The sequence below is a fragment of the Equus asinus genome, chromosome 1, assembly GCF_041296235.1.
Source record: "Equus asinus isolate D_3611 breed Donkey chromosome 1, EquAss-T2T_v2, whole genome shotgun sequence".
NCBI classification, from domain to species: Eukaryota; Metazoa; Chordata; class Mammalia; order Perissodactyla; family Equidae; genus Equus; species Equus asinus.
Window position 1 is genome coordinate 110,704,036 of NC_091790.1, and position 21,197 is coordinate 110,725,232.

General features: G+C 44.1%; 1 protein-coding gene across 4 annotated transcripts in view; it reads right to left on the reverse strand.

The window, feature by feature from the left end:
• LHFPL3 (LHFPL tetraspan subfamily member 3) overlaps positions 1 to 21,197 on the reverse strand; it is a 499,890-nt gene that overhangs the window by 68,237 nt on the left and 410,456 nt on the right. Inside the window, exon 3 of one of the 4 annotated variants that reach the window (XM_070505577.1) lies at positions 73 to 100. The exons of 2 other annotated variants lie outside the window; for them this stretch is intronic. In XM_070505577.1, the coding sequence (XP_070361678.1) occupies positions 84 to 100 (17 nt within the window). In that variant the 3' untranslated portion in view covers positions 73 to 83. Of the gene's footprint in view, positions 1 to 52; positions 101 to 21,197 lie in introns of all 4 variants that reach the window. One more of the 4 variants, XM_070505574.1, reaches the window with a different exon arrangement.

The following is a 21,197-nucleotide window of genomic DNA, read 5'->3' on the forward strand; positions in this document are numbered from 1 at the left end:
GCGGAAGCGCACAAGACACAGCTGGGGCCACGGGCGCCATGCTCACACTTACATGGTGTGGTCTCACACTACCTTAGTTTGCTTTAAGCATTTCCATCATCTGAGAGTTTGGGAGGGAAAAACAGAATGGTTAAAGGTAAAATAAATTAAGAGCTCGCACTTTATTTTTAAAGGTTAATAGTAACAACGTCATTTCTGGTATTTCCATTCACAATGCGCAGAGACAGGTGTGGGGACTCACGGCGACGAGAAGCAGAGTCTGAGAGCCAGACTCTGGTTTCACTTCTTGGTTCTGCCACCTGCTAGGTGTGACCCTGGGCAAGTGTCTTATGTTTTGGTGCCTCAGTTTCCTCATCTGTAAAATGGATCTAACAGTAGCACTATCTCATAAGACTGCGGTGAGGACGGAATGAATTAATAATGTGAAATACTCAGAACAGTCCCGTTCAATACTAAGCATGATGCCAGTCTTAGATATCATCGCTGTTGTTATATTTATCTTTGGCTTCCTTGGGCAATACCACCCAGACTAGATGATCAAAAGTTTATAGAAAGCCAAGGACTCGAAAAGAATTTCAGATGCTCCATAAGAAAAATAATAGAAAACATTCAGGAGGAAAAGACGAAGTTAGAAATGCACAGGTCGAGTAGTAGTTTCACGTGTTGTTATAAATCTTTGAGGGCATCATTTCAAATTCAGAGCAGCTTTTAAAGAAAGATAAACAGAAATCAATTGCACACACACAGATGGAACCCTGAGGCTTGGTGCATGCTGGACAACTCAAGGCTATGCACACATCCCCAGGTAACACCCTTTGGATTGAAGGCATCTTACATTTTCTAACCCACTTCCATCCAATGCCTCCCCCAGAGAATTGCGTAACAGTGCCAGTGCGAGAATGGGGCTGGGTCATGAGTACCAAGCGGTTTACCAAGTCATGCAGGAGGACCCACTTCTCTCCTCCATTCTTCCCAGAACCATTGCATCAGCTTTGACTCACTTGGCAAGAGATTGTGGTCAAGCAGGAAAGATGGAGACTTTGGCCCTCTTTTTACTTCTCTCTTTTGGTTGTTACCTGCCTACGTCGCTTCTTACTCATCACTGCCTGAGCCAGTTTCCAAGGTGGAAGCTCTCAGCCTCTGCTCTGTCATCCTCAGTCTGCTCTGCTCTTTCTCACTGTCTCAAAGGCGTGGAGGATTGTGTTGGCCCTCTTTGGGACATGAGCATTGGAACAAGCAATTTGATTATTAACGTTGGGTGGTAAAAGCATCATTTCAAGTGAAAAATTAAAAGCAAATTGGAAGTCTTCAGCTGGTAGACTATAGAAGGAAAGAATGACAAGGAACACATCAGTGTGCGTTTAGTAGCCTAGCCTAACGGACCTTTGCCAGAAAGCATAAGTCATAGGCTGCTCCCCTCCTGAAACACAGACACCACAATGGCGGTCAGCTTCCAGCTGGGCGCACTCTATCACCAAACCAAGCAGCATACATGTTTGTGTGTGTGTATCTTGATACTCTGAGAAGGCCTGTGCTTTGAGCAGCTTTAACCTGGATAATATTCTTGTGTGCAAATGTACCCTAGAGGTGAATTCTCCAGCTGCCAGTCGGGCTGCAAGCTCCCAAAGGCTGAGCATGGGCTTTTCTTTCTCGGGCAGCCTCTCCCTATGTCGAGTCCAGCATGCCCCCCACTGCAGGAGCGAGTTAGGGCTGCCGGTGGTCACAGCTTCATCTGTCTGGCCGGGAAGCTGGCTTCTAAAAGACACAGTCTTAGATCTTTCCCGATCACAGGTACTGTTTCAAGGACGTAGATTACAGTGCTTGGGCTCTGGAACGCAGTCACCTTGATCTGCTCGACACCTTTTTGAAGGGCTGCTATTTATGTCATCGGAAGGTTGCTCAGGCGAAAGTGCAAATGGGAGAAAGGGCCAGAGGACACTTTGAGGATTTCCAACCAGAAAAAGTAGGTCTATTCTAAGGAATTGACGTTTGCAGAAATGGAGACATTTAAACAGAACTATTAAGCAATTAGCCAAATTATAAGCAGGATAGGAAATATGAGATGGTTTCAAAGGGAATCATTTCAAATTAAGTCATTCTCCTCCTTCGGAGGGCTTTTGTTCCACACTGTCCAGAAGGGTGTTATTTTAACAGAAGAGATAGAGGCAGTCACATTTTTTTTGTTGATGAGATAAGCAATGCCATGTCGCCTGGAGGGTCAATGAGCCTATCAGGCCACAGGACCACATATGGAGGGCTGGAGCCCTCGAGGCAGCGAAGACAGCCATGGCATCATCATCCTGGACAGCGTTTTAGTAAAGAGTTCAGTGGCAGCACCTTCTAAGTTCTGCTCTGGGTCCCAGGGTCCAATCCCTCGCTAGTACAGATATTCCCAGGTGTAAGTTGTCAGCGTAAATTGCAGTGAGTAGCCCACGGAGGAAAAAGGCGGAAAGAATGGGTTCCATCACTAAACGAGGGGCTGATGCCTGAGAAATCTTTGGAGTATTTGGATGTTCTGTGCTCTGTCTTAGCTACCTAGTCAGGTCTCAAGGCAAACCTCTTCTGGATCCCTCTGACCCCTGAGAATTAACCCACAGACCATAGATATCATATTCCAGTCAAGGCTGAGGCAATGGGACATACCTTATGTGTATCTTTCCATAGAGCGGGAGATGATTCCTTAGAGAAAATGAATAACATCACCCCTCCCAAAAGGAAGCTGTGGCTTGGTGGTTCTGTGCACAAGTGTGTGCAGCGTGCTTGTCTCTGTGCTACAGACACGACAGGCCCTGTGCCGTCACTGCTTGCATTGGGCCCCTTTGACTGTTCAGGGGCTCACTAAATACACGAGTCACTCTTATGGTAGTAGGTCAAGTAACAGGCCAAGATTCCACTCATTAAATAATTTTATCCATAATACTCAAAACATAAAGTCAGACATAGCTCTTCTGTTTCCATCTGATTTACTCACACTCGAGTGAACAACTGTCTCATTCATTTGGAACTTTATGGAATCCACCCAAAACGTCCCTCTGAGTAAGTATTTCTTTTATATCTGGATAATTGTCACTACGCCCTGGGAGTTTAGGTTTGATAGTTTAATTTCCCACTTCCTGGGTGGTAGCTGATAATAGATGGAACGCTGAGTGTTGACTGATTTTTTCCTTCAATGCATCACCTCCTGGGCCTTCGGTGCTCACTGGTACAAGGAAGCGATGAAAAGAATGGAAATGAAATAGAGGCCTAGGGAAAATGATTTTTAGTTGAGAGGCCTTTCAGAGAAGAAATACAAGACGGCGCTGTAATTTATTGTTAGAATCAAAGACATCTAGGCTGGACGTGACCTTGGTAGTTAGCCATCTAGTCCACTGCTTTATTTGACAGGTGAGGAAATGGAGGCTCCGAGAGGACAAGAGACAAAGTCTGCTGGGGACAGTCAGGGTCAGTGTGGACCTCCTGACTTGTGATCCAGGATGACCACACCACGCTGCTTCCCGTTTTCAACTGAAGAGTGAAGTTTTCAAGCCATGACATCCATCAGGGAATATAACATGAGTAACACGCCCTGCCTGCGCTCTGAGTCTAGAAAGGGCAAATTTAGGAAACCGCTGTAACTCCTCCCATAAGATAAGAATCAAGTGGTGTCTGTGGTCTGCTTCCAGGTCACTGATCCCCAAATGTGAATAAACTATGGACCCCTTTAAAGGAACATAATTGGCTAAGACCTATGATGGGTTTTCTTAACCAGCCTTTGAGAAACATTTACTTAGCAAAGCTAAAATCTCATTCTTTGAACAATGACTTTCAATTGAGAATTCTCACTCAAAAAAGACAAGTTTGTCTTTATAATTAGTAAAACGAAAGCACAAAACTTAGATGTCCTTATTAAACCCGAAGATCCCCATCTCCCCACAAGAATACGTCCTTGAAATCCAATTTAAGAGACATTGTCCTAGCTCAGAATTCGCCTCTGCTGTCTTCTTTGGGCCAGTTAACGAACTTCCCCTTCAGTTTCCACCTCCACTTCTTTTTTTTTTTTTTAAAGATTTTATTTTTTTTTTCCTTTTTCTCCCCAAAGCCCCCCAGTACACAGTTGTATATTCTTTGTTGTGAGTCCTTCTAGTTGTGGCATGTGGAACGCCGCCTCAGCGTGGCTCGATGAGCAGTGCCATGTCCATGCCCAGGATTCGAACCAACGAAACACTGGGCTGCCTGCAGCGGAGCGCACAAACTTAACCACTCGGCCACAGGGCCAGCCCCACGACCACCTCCACTTCTTCAGTAGCTACTTCTTTTGTACAGAATGGATTTTTTAAGTTCACTTTCTTGCAATGGAGCCTGTGTGTCCTGTATTCCTGTTACCTCGTCACCCTGTCTCTCTCTGAATCCTGGTCACTTTGTGATTTTCCTAATATTTGCTTTAGAGAAAAATTCAGCATAATCCTGCCTTTGTGGAACGGTATTTTTAGTGAAAATGCTAGTTTTCTAAAATGAAAGAGATAGAGGTTTCCGATTTGCCATCGAAGCGGCATTGGCCACTGTCTGGATTTCAGGAATGGAGTTCCACCAGTTAAAATGCACTTTCAACACCTCAGCTGGCCTTGTACGGTAGCTAAGGTCCCTGTTTTACAATCTTACCAATTTAACATTGACATCCTGTCCTCACTCTGGGGTGACAGGTGGCTAAAAACACATTTAGAATTTCCTCTGAGGGGGAATGTCTCTTTCCTTGACACTCTCTCTCCGCTCTGTGTCTCACAGATGATGAGGGATTTGCCAGGGAGCTCCCCTTGGGAATGTCTCTTTCCTGCCCATCTGCTTTCATCTACTTCTGGGTCAGAATCCTCTTTTTTGTTAAGAATTCTTGCCCCAATGGAAATGTAAGCATGCTAGAATATCTTCTTGGCTCTACGAGTGTCGCTCTTGTTGCTTTGAATTTTATGGAAAGTGATTTTTTAAAAAAATGTACTTGGTCCTAGTTCTACATTAGTTAAAAAAATGGAAGGATGTTTCTCCATACTTGCCCGTTCCAATATGGTAGCCACTAGCCACATGGGGCTACTTAAATTTAAATTAATAAAAATGAAATACAATAAAAATGTAGTTCCTCAGTCTCACTGGCCATATTTCAAGTGCTCAGAAGACACGAGTGTGGGGCGCTGTATTGGACAGGGCAAGTGTAGACATCTCCATCATTGTTCTGCGGGATGGCGCTGCGCTATAACATTTACTGTGCTTTAAGAAAATTTGAATGTAAGCTGCGTACTACGCTCTAGAAGTCAGATTCTGAGAAAGACACAACGAAACATAAATGTGTAAGCCATCTTCAGTCAACACCCATCTGGAAAGTGCTGAGGATAATTATTTAACAAACAGTACAGCTGGAAGTCTGGGTGTCTTTATGTTCAAGTTGGCCACATGAAGCCTCATCATTTAATTGAGACTGTAAGATCAGACTTCATTTAAATGAAAAGATAGAACTGACTTTCACTAAAGCGGTGGTTCTTCTTGGTGGAACTGTGTATGTGGGGCAGGGGTGGTGGAAACACATCAGAAACTCCTATGGACGTGTCTCAAACTCGACATGCCCTCCCCTCTCCCCAGAGCATTAGAGTTCGCTGGCACAGGGGAGGTGCTGCAGGTGGAACTTCTGTCGTGCGAAAAAGCTCCTCAGGTGGTCCTCATGAGTCTTCTCCACCCCTATCCCTCTAGTTGGGAACCACTGCTCCAAAAAATGGCTAAACTGGTTGGGGAGATGTGCCTAATTGCAGAATGGCAAGGGCCTCTTAGTCGGTTAAGTGCATAAATGCTTATATAGGCACTTATATCAGTCAGGGTTCTCTAGAGAAGCAGAGCCAATAGGAGAGAGAGAGATATAAGATCTATATAGGTGGGAGATACATATCATAGAAGATATATATACATAGGAGACATATGTTATAGAAGGTATATATACATATATGGGAGACATATATATAGGAGATATATATATACATATAGAAGATATATATAAGAGAGATATATATAAATAGGAGATATATATATTTAGAGAGAGAGCTATATATAGGAGATACATATTAGTTCACACAATTATGGAAGCTGAGAAATCCCATGATCTGCTGTCTGCAAGCTCCACACCCAGGAAAGCCAGTGGTGTAATTCAGTCCAAGAGCAAAGGTCTAAGAACCAGGGGAGCTGATGGGGTAAGTCCCAGTCTGAGCCCTAAGGCCCGAGGACCAGGAGTGCTGATGGCCAAGGGCAGGAGGAGCTGGATGTCCCAGCTCAAGCAAGAGGGCGAATTCACCCTTCCTCCACCTTTTTATTACATTCAGGCCCTCACGGAATGGGTGATGCCCACTTGCATTGGTAAGGGCATCTTCTTTACTCAGTCTACGGATTCAAATGCTAGTCTAGTCCAAAATCACCCTCACAGACACACCCAGAAGTACTGTTTTACCAGCTCTCTGGGCATCTCTTAGCCCGGTCAAGTTGATTCATAACATTAACCATCACATAGGTAAAGTTCTCATTTCTGAGGCTGGCCTCGTGGACAATTCTGCACGAGGTCAGAGTCGAGGGGGTAAGCCTTCTGGTTAGCAAGGCTAGGTTGCTTCTCCAAACACTGAAGACAAGTTAGCAGAGCATTAGACATTTACTCATCAAGAATCACGGACTGAGCCTCTAACAGTGTCTGTCAAACACCTTGAAATGCATTGCGGAACATGGTAAAGTAAGTAAGTGACGGCACCGGAGTGTGGCAGCTGAATTCCTGAGGGGCTCTGGAGTCAGCCTGGGTTAAATCTGGTACGCTCTAGCTGCGTCCTCGGCAAATTACATAACTCCTCCAAGGTTAAGGTTCCTGCATTGAATTGGGGACAATGCTAGCACTTACTTCATGGGGTTATTGTGAGGATTGAATGATATAAGGTGCAGAGCAAACATTCAGTGAAATTTAGTGACCACAGTTATTATACAAGAGGATATAGTTTAGTGAGGAAGGTCAGCTCACTCAAGCTGTGCTCCCCTCACTGCAGAGACGGCTAGTCCAACTGATAACGAAATGGTGCCAAAGAAGTCAAAGCTAGAGGTTTAATCCCCATGTGGCCCCATCAGCTGCGGGCTAGATCAGACGCTCCTGCCTTTAGCTGCCATCTCAGAAACGTGGGCCACTAGGAAGTCAGGATGATGGTATATGGACAGTCAAATGTGAGAGCTGAGAATGACTCAAGATGGAGTCAGGCCAACTTCTGTTCTCCAGGGATGAAGAGACCAAAGTTCAGAGTCAGAGTACTTTCCACACTTTAAACACAACCCACTGGTGGCAGAGCTGAGGTCAGAACCTGGGGGCCCTGATTTCTTGCCCAGTGTTGGTTGTTTACATGCTGGTAGTTTCTAATGGAATGGAAATCTTCATCACCGTGAAATATTAGGAAAGATGCTTATCTTACTATCATTAGACTGTGGGATTATTTCCAAATACATTTACATTAGCTCCAGAACCCAGACACCACGCTGGGTACAATTTTCATTTGTCTGCAGAGGTAAATGACATCCCAGGAGACACAGTTCCTAGAAGGGAAACTCTGCCAACTCACAATCTATAATACCCGAGCGTCCTTGGGGTCTAGTCTGTCGTACATCCCAAAAGCTAACATAGCTTATGACTGCTCAGCAAGGGTAATCGTCAATTCTTTCTCGAATATCGCAGTGACTAGGAGAGCACAGTAAACTCATGGAAGCCAGGAGGCCGGAAGGTAGGACCCAATCTTCATGTTCGATGGGACGTTGGAAGCCTGTCAGCTGGCTTTTGGCCCTAAGTCTTCCTTCTGTCCACCTCCCATTTGTGCAAGTGTTTGTCCCTACTGGACAATGGCACCTACCACACCTTATCTGCCATCTGGATTTGCCATCTTGGTCCCTGTTGCCCAGCCAGACCCCACTGATGTCTAAATGGGTGATTTCAGGAGGCAAATGAGATACAGAATATTTAAGGTCAGCAGGCAAAAGCACTGATGATGTCCAAGGGCATCCAGGAGGTACAGAAGAGAGAGAGGTCAGGATTCAGAAGGAGCTTGAGGCTGGGCTCTGATGGGATCAGAGACAGGAAAGTCCTCCTGAGGATTTAGTTATTCTAACCATCTGGTCTGACCTTTGCATCAAGTGGAATTACTAAACAGAAAGATCCTAAGACAAGGTAGTGAGCCATGACAGGAAAAGAGCTTTCTGAGGTGGATGAAAAGTATTCCAAATGAGAAATAACAGAGTAAAAGAAATGCTTTAGGACTCCATTTGCTGGGTTAAATATGTTTTACAGGAGTATTACTCTGTGACACGTTCGGACAGAATGAGCATTCGTTATGAAGAAAATTCTCTCCTCCGATGTATGCACTCAAGCCCTGTGAATTAAAGACACTGAATGTGTAGCCAGGAGCAAAATTTGGTCCTCCTTAGTTACCAGTTTTCTTTATGTTCAGTGGAGGATGTAATGCTATGGGTATTAATATTGCCCAACGGAATGATGGACAAACCAACTTTAGCTTTTCTACCATAAAGGGCCAATGACAATTACATCTAAACCTCCAAATGGTCATGTCTATCTTCTGTGCCAAGCTCTTTCACTGGAGCGGAAAGTAACAAAGAACGACACTGATTTCTGTAAGTTACATTCCATTTCAAAGGGTTCTCACTGTTCCAGCTTGACTTTCACCAATATACAGTGAAATGGAAAAGAGGAGAAGCAAGGCGGCTGGAAAAATTCATATAGTACACATCGTTAGTCCCCACGTAACTGAAGGGCCACTTGGGGTGAGGGACTGAGTGTCTACTGTAGGACAGGCATTTCCTTACTCCATCTGGTCCATTTCCACAACGTCTTTGAAGGCAGTCTGATTAATCCTCCTTTTATAGATGAGGGCAGTGAGTCTAAAAGTCTCTAACCCAAAGTCACTGATGAGGGAGCCGTAGTGTGGGTGCAGTGGGGAGTCAAATTCAGGTCCAGCTGCTTTGAAGACTACACTCTATCCCCATCCCACGTGTGTCCTACTGCATTGGAAGCATCTTTTTCTGATGTATTAAGATGTTCTCTGAGACATTACCTCTAATCGTCACGATCTTTCTATGAGGCAGGAAAGTCCCTGCTGCCACTTTATCTTTCAAATGAGAAAACTGTGCCTCCAGAGCGTCTCGGAGATTCTGGAAGCCTTATTGTGGTGTCTGGTGGTTTGGCGTGAGTAGGGTACACGTGGGGACTGCAAGTGACAAAGGGACATGGGGAGGACACGCTGGAGGAGCGGGGCTGCAGGTCACTCTCCCACCCTGACAGCGTACCACCCTCGATTTTCTCTCTGATACGGGATGTGGTTATGCCCAGGTTGATATATATATAGCTCCAGGCTCCGAATGTTGCTCCTTGCTTGGTCTTCTAAAATTTTTTGTTTTTCCTTCAAAAGAAACCAACTCAGTTTTTCTTAAGGAAAAATGCTTTCAAGTACAGGGAAGTTTTGAGAGCATGACTGCTTTCTCTCCGAAGCTCTCTTCCCATAAGTTGGAACTGCCAGAACTGAATTTTCTAGCAGTCAGGGGAACGAAAAACCACATAGACTGCACTTTCATCCGAACCCTTTTTGGTTAATTTCAGTATTGTCATTATGGATGGATAATGTGTGTTGTTTATTAGGAATAAAAGTAAAGCTTGATGACATACTACTTTGATTAAGATAACTCAGTGTAGATAAGGACATAATTTTTAATTTGTGAAGGTGAGCATGGCAGCACGGTGAAATGGTTACTTTCTAGCTATGAATATGTCATGAGTTATAGGAGAAAAGTTACCAAAAGAATACTCTCTTGTTCTTTCTAGTCCCTTTCCAAGGTAGTTGCCATGTCCTTTTTGCCCAGTCAGGTCACTCATGAGAGTGAAAGTGGGCGCTATGAATAATTATGTCAGGCCAGTAGGTGTAAACCTGGCCTGTCCCGTTAAACCAGGATGGACGCTCATCCCATCGAAAGGGGGCCGCTTTTCCTTCTGTATATTCCACGAACAGCCCAGCAATCCATGACTTAAAGGGCACATGACCTTGAACATTCCCCACTGCAGAAGTGGGGCTTTTTATTTTTTGTTACTCTCTTCCTTCACTTTTTCTCCATTCCTGCTGACCTCCGAGGGTGGGCAAGCCTGGCCAAGGACCTTGGTCAGTGAGGGTGGCACTCCTTGGAGGCTCTGGGTGGAGGTGCTCTGTCCTCCAGGAACGAGGGCTGGGACTCAGTCCTGGGACGAGCAGCCTGGGCCCCACAAGCATGGGCTTTGGGAGTCAGTGTGTTTTGGAGACGCTTCACTCCTTCCTACTTACGCCATCCATCTGACTGACCCCTTCAGCTGCTCTGGCCTGGAGAGCCCCCGCTCAACAGCTCTGTGGTTGGAGAACAGGAGGGCAGGCTGGCTGTGGTCTCCTGAGCCCTGGTGACCTCACCCTTGGGAAGGGCTGTCAGGCCCGTATGCCCTGGGCGCAGGTCCTGGAGCCCAGGACGCTACTCCTTTGCTGGAAGGGTGTCTGAGCATCCCGGTCTCTTGGTTTCACAAGAGGGCAGAAGAGGGGGCTAGATTTGAGTCACTGAGTTCTCTGCTTGCTGGGGCAAGGGCTCTCCCCTCCCCATGGTATAACGCTGTCCCCTTGACCTTTTTGCCTGCTAATTCGGTGAGCCAGCAGCACCCTGGGGAGTTTAAGGTGGTGGGGACAGAGACTCAGGGTCCCTGCCTCTCTGCTCTGAGGGCACCAGAGCCCAGGAAGGTCGCTTGCGTGTCTGAGGCCATCCCATAGGAGGCGGCCTGGGGCTGTCTCAGAGCCCCTGCTGGAAGGGTCCCCAGGGCTGACGTACAAGCCAGGTGGAGAGGACGGAGCTGCAAGAGTGTCTAAAAGTAGGGAACTGACGGCTTTCTGTTTCCCCTTGGGTTGCCCCCGCTAGGTCGCTACGTTCTGCTGTGGGAGCCATAGCTAAAGAGAGGTCTAGTTCAGAGGAATGTTCAGGACTTCTGACAATGCTGTCTGACTTGAAGGCCCTCGGTGCTCAGTCTGGGCCTGAGACGGCCTGATAAGCACAGGACAGTGTCCTTCAAACATACAAACGGCTGTGGTCTGGAAGGGGTTCACCCCAAAGGGTAGGGAGGCCTCTGAGAGGTGGACCATGACCCAAAGATGGGCAAGGCCTTCTGAGGGGTCGGCACAGTGTGCTGGGCCAAGCATTTCCAAAATAGCTTTGAGAATAAAGGAAATAACAATAGCTATTATTCATTGAACATTCTCCATTTGCTAGGTGCTTTATATTCCATAAGAGAGACTGCTAATTAGGTACTCACTGTTTACTCTCCCCTTTTGCCTTAATTCCCTATATTCTTGGGGGTGGCAATGTGTCGCACTAAAATCCTAAATTTCTCAGTCTCCCTTGAAGTAGGTATGGACGATGGGCTATAAATAGAAGTTGTTGGGTGGAGCATTTAGAGAAACTCTTTAAAGACTCAGCTGGGAGGCAGGCTTCTTTTTGTCCTTCCCTCTTCTTCCTTCTTCCTGTCTGAAATGCAAACGTGATGGCTGGGGCTGTAGCAACCATCTTATGATCATGAGGTCATCTGGAGGCTAGAAGCCACAAGCTAAAGATAATACAGCAAAATAAAGAAGGAAACTGGGACATTCTTGATGTTACGGTGCCCCCTTGCCAGCCCTGAACTGCTACCACTAGAATTCATAGAATATGAAGGAAAATCAACCTCTACCAGGCTCAAGGCACTGTTATTTGGGTTTTCTGTTATATGCAGCTGACTTAACCCTGAAACACACAGGATTTCCTTTAACCCTCACAATAATTCCGGATGATGGGTCTTCTTATATCCATTTTATACATAGGGAAATGGAGGCTCCCAGAGGTTAAATAACTCTCTCAAGGTCACACAACCAGAACACAGTAGAGCTACAATTCAATGCTGGGTCAACCTGACCCCAAGTTCATCACCTTTCCAAGCTGTTTCTCTTTTCACAGAGTAGTTAGCGTGTGACGGCAAATTCTGTACCCCTCCATCGCACGGATGCCTCTTGCTCTCTGACTATGCTCTAGTCCATGAGGCTCACTGTTGCTATGCTTGACCCATGCCAACCTGAGTGGGGGAGGGAAGCAAGCACTTGTATCCTTCCTACCTCAGTCCCAATTCTTTCTATCCCCCTCCCACCTTAAAGCATGTCCTCTCTGTCTCTCACTCATCCGTGTCTGCCTGGAATGGATAACTGGGGCTAAGTGCGGCTCCGTCTTGCTTACTGGACCCACTGCTTCCCACGTCCACTCTGGGTGCATCAGGACACCCCTGGTCACACGAGCATGAGTAACTCAGAGAAGGCGAGTCACAAGCTGGGGCCTCGTGCTTTCCAAGCTTCTAAATCTTGTTGGAATGGTTTATTAGCCATATCTCTTTTTCTTTTTCTTTTTCCAGCTTAGTGGCCACATCAGCAAAGGTGGAGGGTGATTTACAGTTTGTACTTTGTGCGCTCTCTGAAGTGGAGCGAAAATTGAAAGGCTTATGTCAAGCCCATTCATTCACAGACACATTCAAGATCAAATTAATTTTAAAGCACTTATGGGCTATTTAATGTTTCTGAGTTTTGCTTTACAAATCTATAGTGATCTTTATGGCATAACACATATTTCAAGCTGAAGCTATTGCAGACGTGGAGATAGAATTTTTTATATAGAATATTCTGGGATGAAATACATCACAGGATGAGAAATTAAGCTCAGAATGAAGAAAGGCAATGCTGCTTAGTGAATGCAATCACCTGGAGACAATTAACCAAAAGGGCTCAGAGTCACGGAATGTCGTAGTGGGAAGCACCCGAGAGATAGCCAGTCCAGCCCTCTCATTCTAGAGATGGGAAAATTGAGGGCTAGGGCAGTTAAATGGCTGTCATGGGTCACACAGCTGGTTAGGACAGGACCAAGCCTAGAGTCTGGGCCTTCCAAACTCTTTACACAGGTGAAAGATACTTATACAATTAAAATTTTTTGCAATAGAAACATTTTGGAATGAACTCATCTGCTTTCTCTGAATTTGTTTATTAATATGGGGAGCTGTTGATAACATTCTCCATATACTGTGCCTCAGGATCTTCCCTGTGTCCTACAGCATATGCTATCATGTATCACTATTTTCATGCATAGCATATTGCTATGGTCTAATCCTCCTGTTGGACATGACTATGCTCATCTCCTCATGCACACGTAAAGTTCGGCAGGCCTGGGACTCCGTGTTACTTTGGCTTCATATCCCTTGCAGGGATGGCCCCAAGCTAGCCACGCAGCAGAAACTCAACGAGCACTACTCGGTAGAATGAACAATGAAAACAAAGCAATCTTTGGGCATCAGCCCACTGTCTTTTAAAATGCTATCTTTACTTTCACTGTCCCACCCATTTCCTGGCTCTCTCTCTTAGCCCTTTGCTGGAGATCACAGCTATTTTGAACCTCTGTTCCATCTAGGATCCCCCAAGCTGGTATGGCTTACTCGGTCTTAGAGATGAGCACAGACGGGTTTGCTAACAGGCTGCCACCAGCCCACAGGGTGCCTTTGTGTGAATTAGCAAAAGTCGCTCCTTTCTCTAGGCTGGTTCTTAACCAGGGGAAATTTTGGATCCTAGGGGATATTTGGCAATGACTGGAGACATTTTGGTTCATTACAACTGAGGGATGCTACTGGGTAGAGTGGGCAGAGGCCAGGGATGCTGCTAAATATCCTACAATGCACAGAGACGCCCCCAGCCCCATAAAGAATGAGCTGGTCCAAAACGTCAATAGTGGTGAGACTGAGAAACCCTGCAGCAGAAGGAAAACTTCCAGAATTGGACTAGGATGAAATTTTGGAGACTTGGTTTTTTACCTGATAGACATGTGATATTAAGAATTCAGCACTTCCTGCATCAAATATCTGCTTGGACCAAGACCCACTACTCGTAGACATCCGAATTTAGAAACATCATGACTACAGTAGAGTTGTATCTAGCTTCTATGCTTTCCACCTTTGAGAAAGACCCTTCAGACAAAGATCACGTCTGGAATCCAGTGTTTGCCCTGGGCTCCTGAAGCCTCAAATCACTTGGTCTGATGGAAAAAAATCTCCTTAAAGCGATACAGCTCCATTTACAGCTGTTGGGCGTGAATCACTGAAATACCCTCCCCTCTTTCTCCTCCAGGTGATGGAGCTCTAAGTTATAGCCCCTCCAGCTTCACTCAATAGGCCCTTCCCCTCCCTGGTGTTGAGGCCTTCCTAATATATGTGGGCTGTTATCATCTCTACTCCACAATTCCGGGGAGCTGAGTCGCTCTCTAAAACTCTTGGTAAATTTACCAACCTTTGATTACAGTACTTAATCTGTGTTTGCAAAGTGCTTCACCTGTATTATTTGTGCAGTTTATTGTACCTAAATGAGGTTTCACTTAGAGCTGGGAGGACCCGCTATTTTATTCATTTCTCTGTGAACTCCTGCTTTGGCAACTCTAGAAGCTCTGGCTGGGCTACATTAGGCCTTTAAAGATGGCAAGAAAAGGTTATAAAGTAGTGCAGTGAGGTGGTCACACTGAAGGTTAAATCAGGTTCCCCAAACTTAGTGTCCCACCTCATTCACACCACATGTAATGCCTTTAAAAGAGTCCAGTCATTGGGGCCAGCTCGGCAGCATAGTGGTTGGGTTCATGCACTCCGCTACCATGGCCTGGGGTTCGTGGGTTCAGATCCAGGCGTGGACCTACGTGCTGCTCATCAAGCCATGCTGTGGCAGCATCCCACATACAAAAAGTAGAGGAAGATTAGCATAGATGTTAGCTCAGAGCTGATCTTCCTGACACACACACACAAAGAGTCTAGTCTTTGTCTTCCAGAATCTTTGGGCTCACACGGTTATATCTCCTGGAGTTTGAAGATTTGGCTCTCTCTGAAGAGCAGGGACAGCTAAATGTACTTAGGGGACAATTCAGGATTTCATTTCAGAACCGAGAGAATATTCCCCACCCCAGCCCTCACTGCAGAGTGAATCTGCATGAAACCGCCTCTTGCCCACAAGTACAAGTGCTTCAGAATTGGAACTCTTCACTTCCCTGACTCTTGTCCTCGTGCAGAGGCAGGCCTGCCACCCCATGGGGGAAATGCTTCTAGCAGGGGGCCTGTGCTGCTCCGGATGTTCCACAGAGCACTGGAGGAGGAGGACGCGGGCAGCCACCCAGCCTCACTCCCCCGATGTCCGCACCGCTACGGACACTTGCTAAAACCCATGGAATGGGTTTTCTCTGGTAGGAACTTCCTGGCACATTTATTAAAAAATTCCACACCACATAATGGTATTTCTTTAAAGGCAGAAAACTTGCAATAAAGATTAATCTGGGAATCTAGAAGGAGTGATGTCTGGAAGATAGCTGAATAAGACGTCGGTTGTGCGTATTCCCTTCTCAACAACAATAATTTGGAAACCGTCCATGGACAAAAGTACCTTTGTGGGAGCCATGGGACCCAGGTAGAAGACTGTGAAACCCTGGGGCAGTCCAAGAAGGAGGAGAGCTGTTTTAGGAGACAGGCTCGAGCCCAGCAGCTGGCTCACAGACCGCAGTCCTGACTATAGACCAGGAAACCACTGTGTACCCCAGAGGACTTGGTTATAAGCCCATTTGTCTCTGGTTCTACGAGGATGGTAGGCCAAGGAATCTTGGAGGAGTCTCGCCAACCCGTTTGTTGACTAACAGGCATACTAGACCTTGGTCCTGGCTGTGGACACTGAAGTGCCTTGTGAACCAGCTCCAGCCACTCTTGGCTGTGGTTCTGGAGCTCCTGGTGAACTCTGGCTTAGACAATCACTCATGGATGAAAGCGCCTTTGTGGAAGTCCAGGTTTCCAGAGGAGAAATTCCAGCATGCCAATGGAGCAAAAATGATGCAAGACTGGACGTATTGGAGAAGGTGAGAGGAACAGTTTGATTTTACCTGCGTCACCCTTTCCACATTGTGGTGTAGCTCAGTGGTAAGAGAGCCCTTCTTGGCCCATTATTTTTCCCGTGGGGAAAACGGAGGGTATGTGAACGAAAACTCAGCTTTCCCAGCTGTGTGAGATGCTGCCAAAGAGGCCTGCTTCTCTCTCTTGAGTTGTGAGCTGCACAGATGGGGAGGCCAGAATGTATCAAGGGGATGTAGATCCTAGTAACAGCATCAGGGATCCCATGGGGAGGGCTGCCCATGAGCACTGGGGATGCTTTGCCCGTGGATCTCCCCAGCTGACCCAGAAGCACCTCCAGTGCTCTGCACTCCTCACTCGCACACCTCAATACCTCATGCCTGACTCCCTGTGCATGTTCCTGATGACAGCAAGAGTGAGCTTTTGCAGATGACTAGTGGGCCTGAATCTATGGGCCTGGGAGAGACCACAAATTGAACATCTAGTACTGTCCTTGGGAAAGCAAAAGGGATGTTGTCAGCACGTGGCCCAGCTCTGCAGGATTGAGAGAAGGCATACAAGCTTAAGAATTCTGCCACAAGAGGGAGAAAGATATATAGATCAGGTGTATCCATAGAAGACCTGAGAAGGCCTCAGATCCCCAGCAGGGCTAACAGAAGGTATTTCTCTCTTCTGAAGTCAGCCAGTAAGGACTGGAGGAGGCGACTCCTACTTCAAACACTAAGAGAGCAATGCGAGACTTCAAGGAAATGAAAAATCAAGGACACATTACACCACCAAAGGAACACAATAATTTTCCTGTAACCGATCCCAAAGAAATGGAGATCTGTGATTCACTCAATAAAGAATTCAAAATAGTGGGGCTGGTCCCATGGCCAAGTGGTTAAAGTTCTGCACGATCTGCTTAGGCGGCCCAGTTTGCAGGTTTGGATCCTAGGTGCGGACCTACTCCACTCATCAGCCAGGCATGCAGTGGAGGCATCCCAGATGCAAAGTAGAGGAAGATTGGTGCAGATGTTAGCTCAGGGCTAATCTTCCTCAAGCCAAAAAAAAAAAAAAAAAAAAAAAAGGAGGATTGGCAATGGATGTTAGCTCAGGATAAATCTTCCTCAGGTAAAAAAAAAAATCAAAATAGCTGTGTTAAGGAAGCTCAATGAGCTATAAGAAACCACAGAAAGATAAATCAACAAAATCAGGCAAAACTATACAAGAAAAAGTGAGAAGTTTAATAAAGAGATAGAAGTCATTAAAAAAACCCAAATATAAATTCTGGAGTTGAGGAATACAATGAATGAAATAAAAAAATGCAACACAGAGCATCAACATCAGAATGGGTCCAGCAGAAGGAAGAATCTGTGAATCAGAAGACAGGGATTTTGAAATTATCACATCACAGGAGAACAAAGAGAAAAGAATGAGAGAGAGTGAAGAAAGCCTATGTGATCTGTGGGATACCATCAAAAGAAACAGTTTGCAAATTATTGGAGTTTTAGAAGGAGAAGAAAGTGAGAAGATAGAAGAAAGCTTATTTAAAGAAATGATGGTTGAGAACTTCCCAAATCTGAAGAGAGATTTAGACATTCAAGTTCACAAAGCTTATGGGTCCTCAAATAAACTTAACTTAAAGAAATCTTCTCCAAGACACACTATAATAAAACTGTCAAAAATCAGACAAAGAGAAAATCCTGAAAGGAGCAAGAGACAAGAAGCTTGGAACTTACAAGAGAACCCTCATGAGACTAACACTGGTTTTCTCAGCAGAAACCTTACAGACCAGGAGAGGGTGGGATGATATAGTCAAAGAGCTGAAATTTAAAAACTGCCAACCAGGGCCAGCCCCGTGGCTGAGTGGTTAAGTTTGTGCACTCCGCTTTGGCAGCCCAGGGTTTCACTGGTTTGGATCCTGGGTGTGGACGTGGCACTGCTCATCAAGCCATGCTGAGGTGGCGTCCCACATGCCACAACTAGAAGGACCCACAACTAAAATTATACAACTATGTACCAGGGGGTTTCGGGAAGAAGGAGAAGAAAAAAGAAGATTGGCAACAGATCTTCGCTCAGGTGCCAATCTTTAAAAAAAAAAAAACCAAAACCCAAAAAACAAAAAACAAAGCTGCCAACCAAGAATTCTCTATCTGGCAAAATTGTCCTTCAAAATTAAAGGAGAGAGAAAATCTTCCCAAACAAGCACCTACATTAAGGAAAGAGAAAGATCTTGAATAAACAACCCAACTTTACACCTCAATAATTACAAAAAGAAGAACAAACTAAGCCCAAAGTTAGTAGAAGGAAGGAAATAAAGATCAGAGTGGGAATAAATGAAATAGAGACTAAAAAGACAATATAAAGAACTAAAAAACTAAGAGCTGGCTTTTTGAAAAGATAAACAAAATTGACAAACTTTTAGCTAGACTAGTGAAGGAGTAAAGAGAGAAGACAAATAAAATCAGAAATGAAAGAGGAGACATTACAAGTGATACCACAGAAATACAAAGGCTCATAAGAGACTGCTATGAACAAATACACACCAGCAAATTAGGTAATCTAGAAGAAAAGGATTCACTCCTAGAAACATACAATCTACCAAGATTGAATCATAAAGAAATAGAAAATCTGAACATATCAATAATGAGTAAGGAGATTGAATCAGTAATAAAAACCTCCCAACAAAGAAAAGTCCAGGACCAGATGACTTCCTGGCAAATTCTACATACATTTAAAAAGGAATTAATGCCAATCCTTTTCAAACTCCTCCAAAAAAATTGAAGAAGAAGGAACACTCCCAAACTCATTTTATGAGGACAGCATTACCTTGATACCAAAGCCAGATAGGGACACAACAGATCTTCCTTGACTTACAATGGAGTTACATCCTGATAAGCCCATTGTAAGTTAAAAATATTGTAAGTTGAAAATGCATTTAATACACGTAAGCTACTGAACATCATAGTTTAGCCTAGCCTATCTTAAATGTGCTCAGAACACTTACATTAGCCAACAGTTGGGCAAAATCATCTAACACAAAGCTATTTTATAATAAAGTATTGAATATATAATGTAATTTATTGGAATACCGTACTGAAAGTGCAAAGCAGAATGGTTGTATGGGGGTACTGAATGGCTGTAAGTATATCGGTTGTTTATCCTCATGATTGTGTGGCTGACTGGGAGCTGTGGCTTGTTGATGCTGTCTAGCATCACAAGAGAGTATTGTACCACATATGCTAGTCCAGGAAAAGATAAAAACTCAAAATTTGAAGTATGGTTCCTATTAAATGTGTATTGCTCTCGCACCATCACAAAGTCAAAAACTCATCAAGTCAAACCATTGTAAATTGGGGACTATCTGTACAAGAAGAGAAAACTACCGGACAATATCTCCAATATAGATATGGATGCAAAAATTCTCAAAAACATATTAGCAAACTGAATTCAACAGCACATTAAAAGGATCGACATCATGACCAACTGGGATTTATCTTGAGATGCAAGGATAGTTCAACATACAAAAAGCCAAAATGTGATAACATCACAGGAATAGAACAAAAGATAAAAGTCATATGATCATCTCAATAAATGTAGAAAAAGCATTTGACAAAGTACAACTTCCTTTCATGACAAAAACTATCAACAAACTGGGTATAGAAAGAAGGTACCTCACCATAGTAGAGGCCACGTATGAAACTCTCAGCAGACATTATACTCGATGGTGAAGGGTTGAAAGCTTTTCCTCTATATCAGGAACAAGCCAAAGATGCCCACTCTTGCCACTTTTATTCAACATAGTACTGAAAGTCCTAGTCAGAGCAATCAGGCGAGGAAAATAAATAAAAGGCAGCCAATTGGAAAGGAAGAAGTAAAAGTGTCTTTGTTTGCAGATGATATGATCTCATATACAGAAAAATCTAAAGACTCCACCAAAAAACTATGAGAACTGACAAATTCAGTTAAGTTGAACTATACAAAATCAACATACAGAAATCAGTTGAGTTTCTATACCCTAACAACAAACCATCTGAAAAAGAAACAAAATAATCCCATTTACAAAACCAGCAAAAACAACCAAATATTTAGGAATAAACTGAACCAAGGAGGTGAAAGATCTGTACATTGAAAACTATAAGACTTTGATGAAAGATATTGAAGATGACACAAACAAATGGAAAGATATCCCTTGTATATGGATTGAAAGAATTAATATTGTTAAAATGTCCATATGACCCAAAAGCATCTATAGATTCAATGCAATTCTTATTAAAATTCCAATGGCAGTTTTCACAGAAATAGAAAACAAAGTCCTAAAATTTGGACAGAATCACAAAAAGACCCTGAATATCAAAGAATTCTGAGACAGAAGAACAAAGCTGGAGGCATTGCACTTCCTGATATCAAGCGATATTACAAAGCTATACTAATCAAAACAGTATATTACTGGCATAAGAATAAAATAGACACATAGACCAATGGAACAGAATAGAGAGCCCAGAAATAAACCCTCACATATGTGGTCAACTAATATTTGACAAGGGAGCCAAGACTATTCAATGGGATGAAATGGGAGAAAATATTTGCAAATCATGTATCTGATAAGGGGTTAACATCCAAAATAAATAAACAACTCATACAACTCAATAGCAAAAAACAATCTGATTAAAAGGTGGGCAGAGGACCTGAATAGACATTTTTCCAAAGAAGACATATAGATAGCCAACACATACATTAAAAGATGCTCAACTTCACTAGTCATCAGGGAAATATAAATTAAAACCACAATGAGATATCACCTCATATCTGTTAGAATGGCTATTATCAAAAAGACAAGAAATAAATGTTGGCGAGCATGTGGAGAAAAGGGAACCCTTGTGCTCTGTTGGTGGGAATGTAAATTGGTGCAGCCAATATGGAAAACAGTATGGATGTTCCTCAGAAAATTAAAAATAGAACTACCATATGATCCAGCAATTCCACTTCTGGGTATTTATCTTAAGAAAATGAAATCACTAACTTGAAAAGATATATGCACCCCCATGTTCACTGCAGCATTATTTACAACAGCCAAGAGATGGAAACAACCTAAGCGTCCATCGACGGATGAATGGATAAAGAAGATGTGGTATATATACACAATGAAATATTATTCAGCCATAAAAAAGAATGAAATCTTGCCATTTGCAACAACATGGATGGACTTTGAGGGCATTATGCTAAGTGAAGTAAGTCAGAC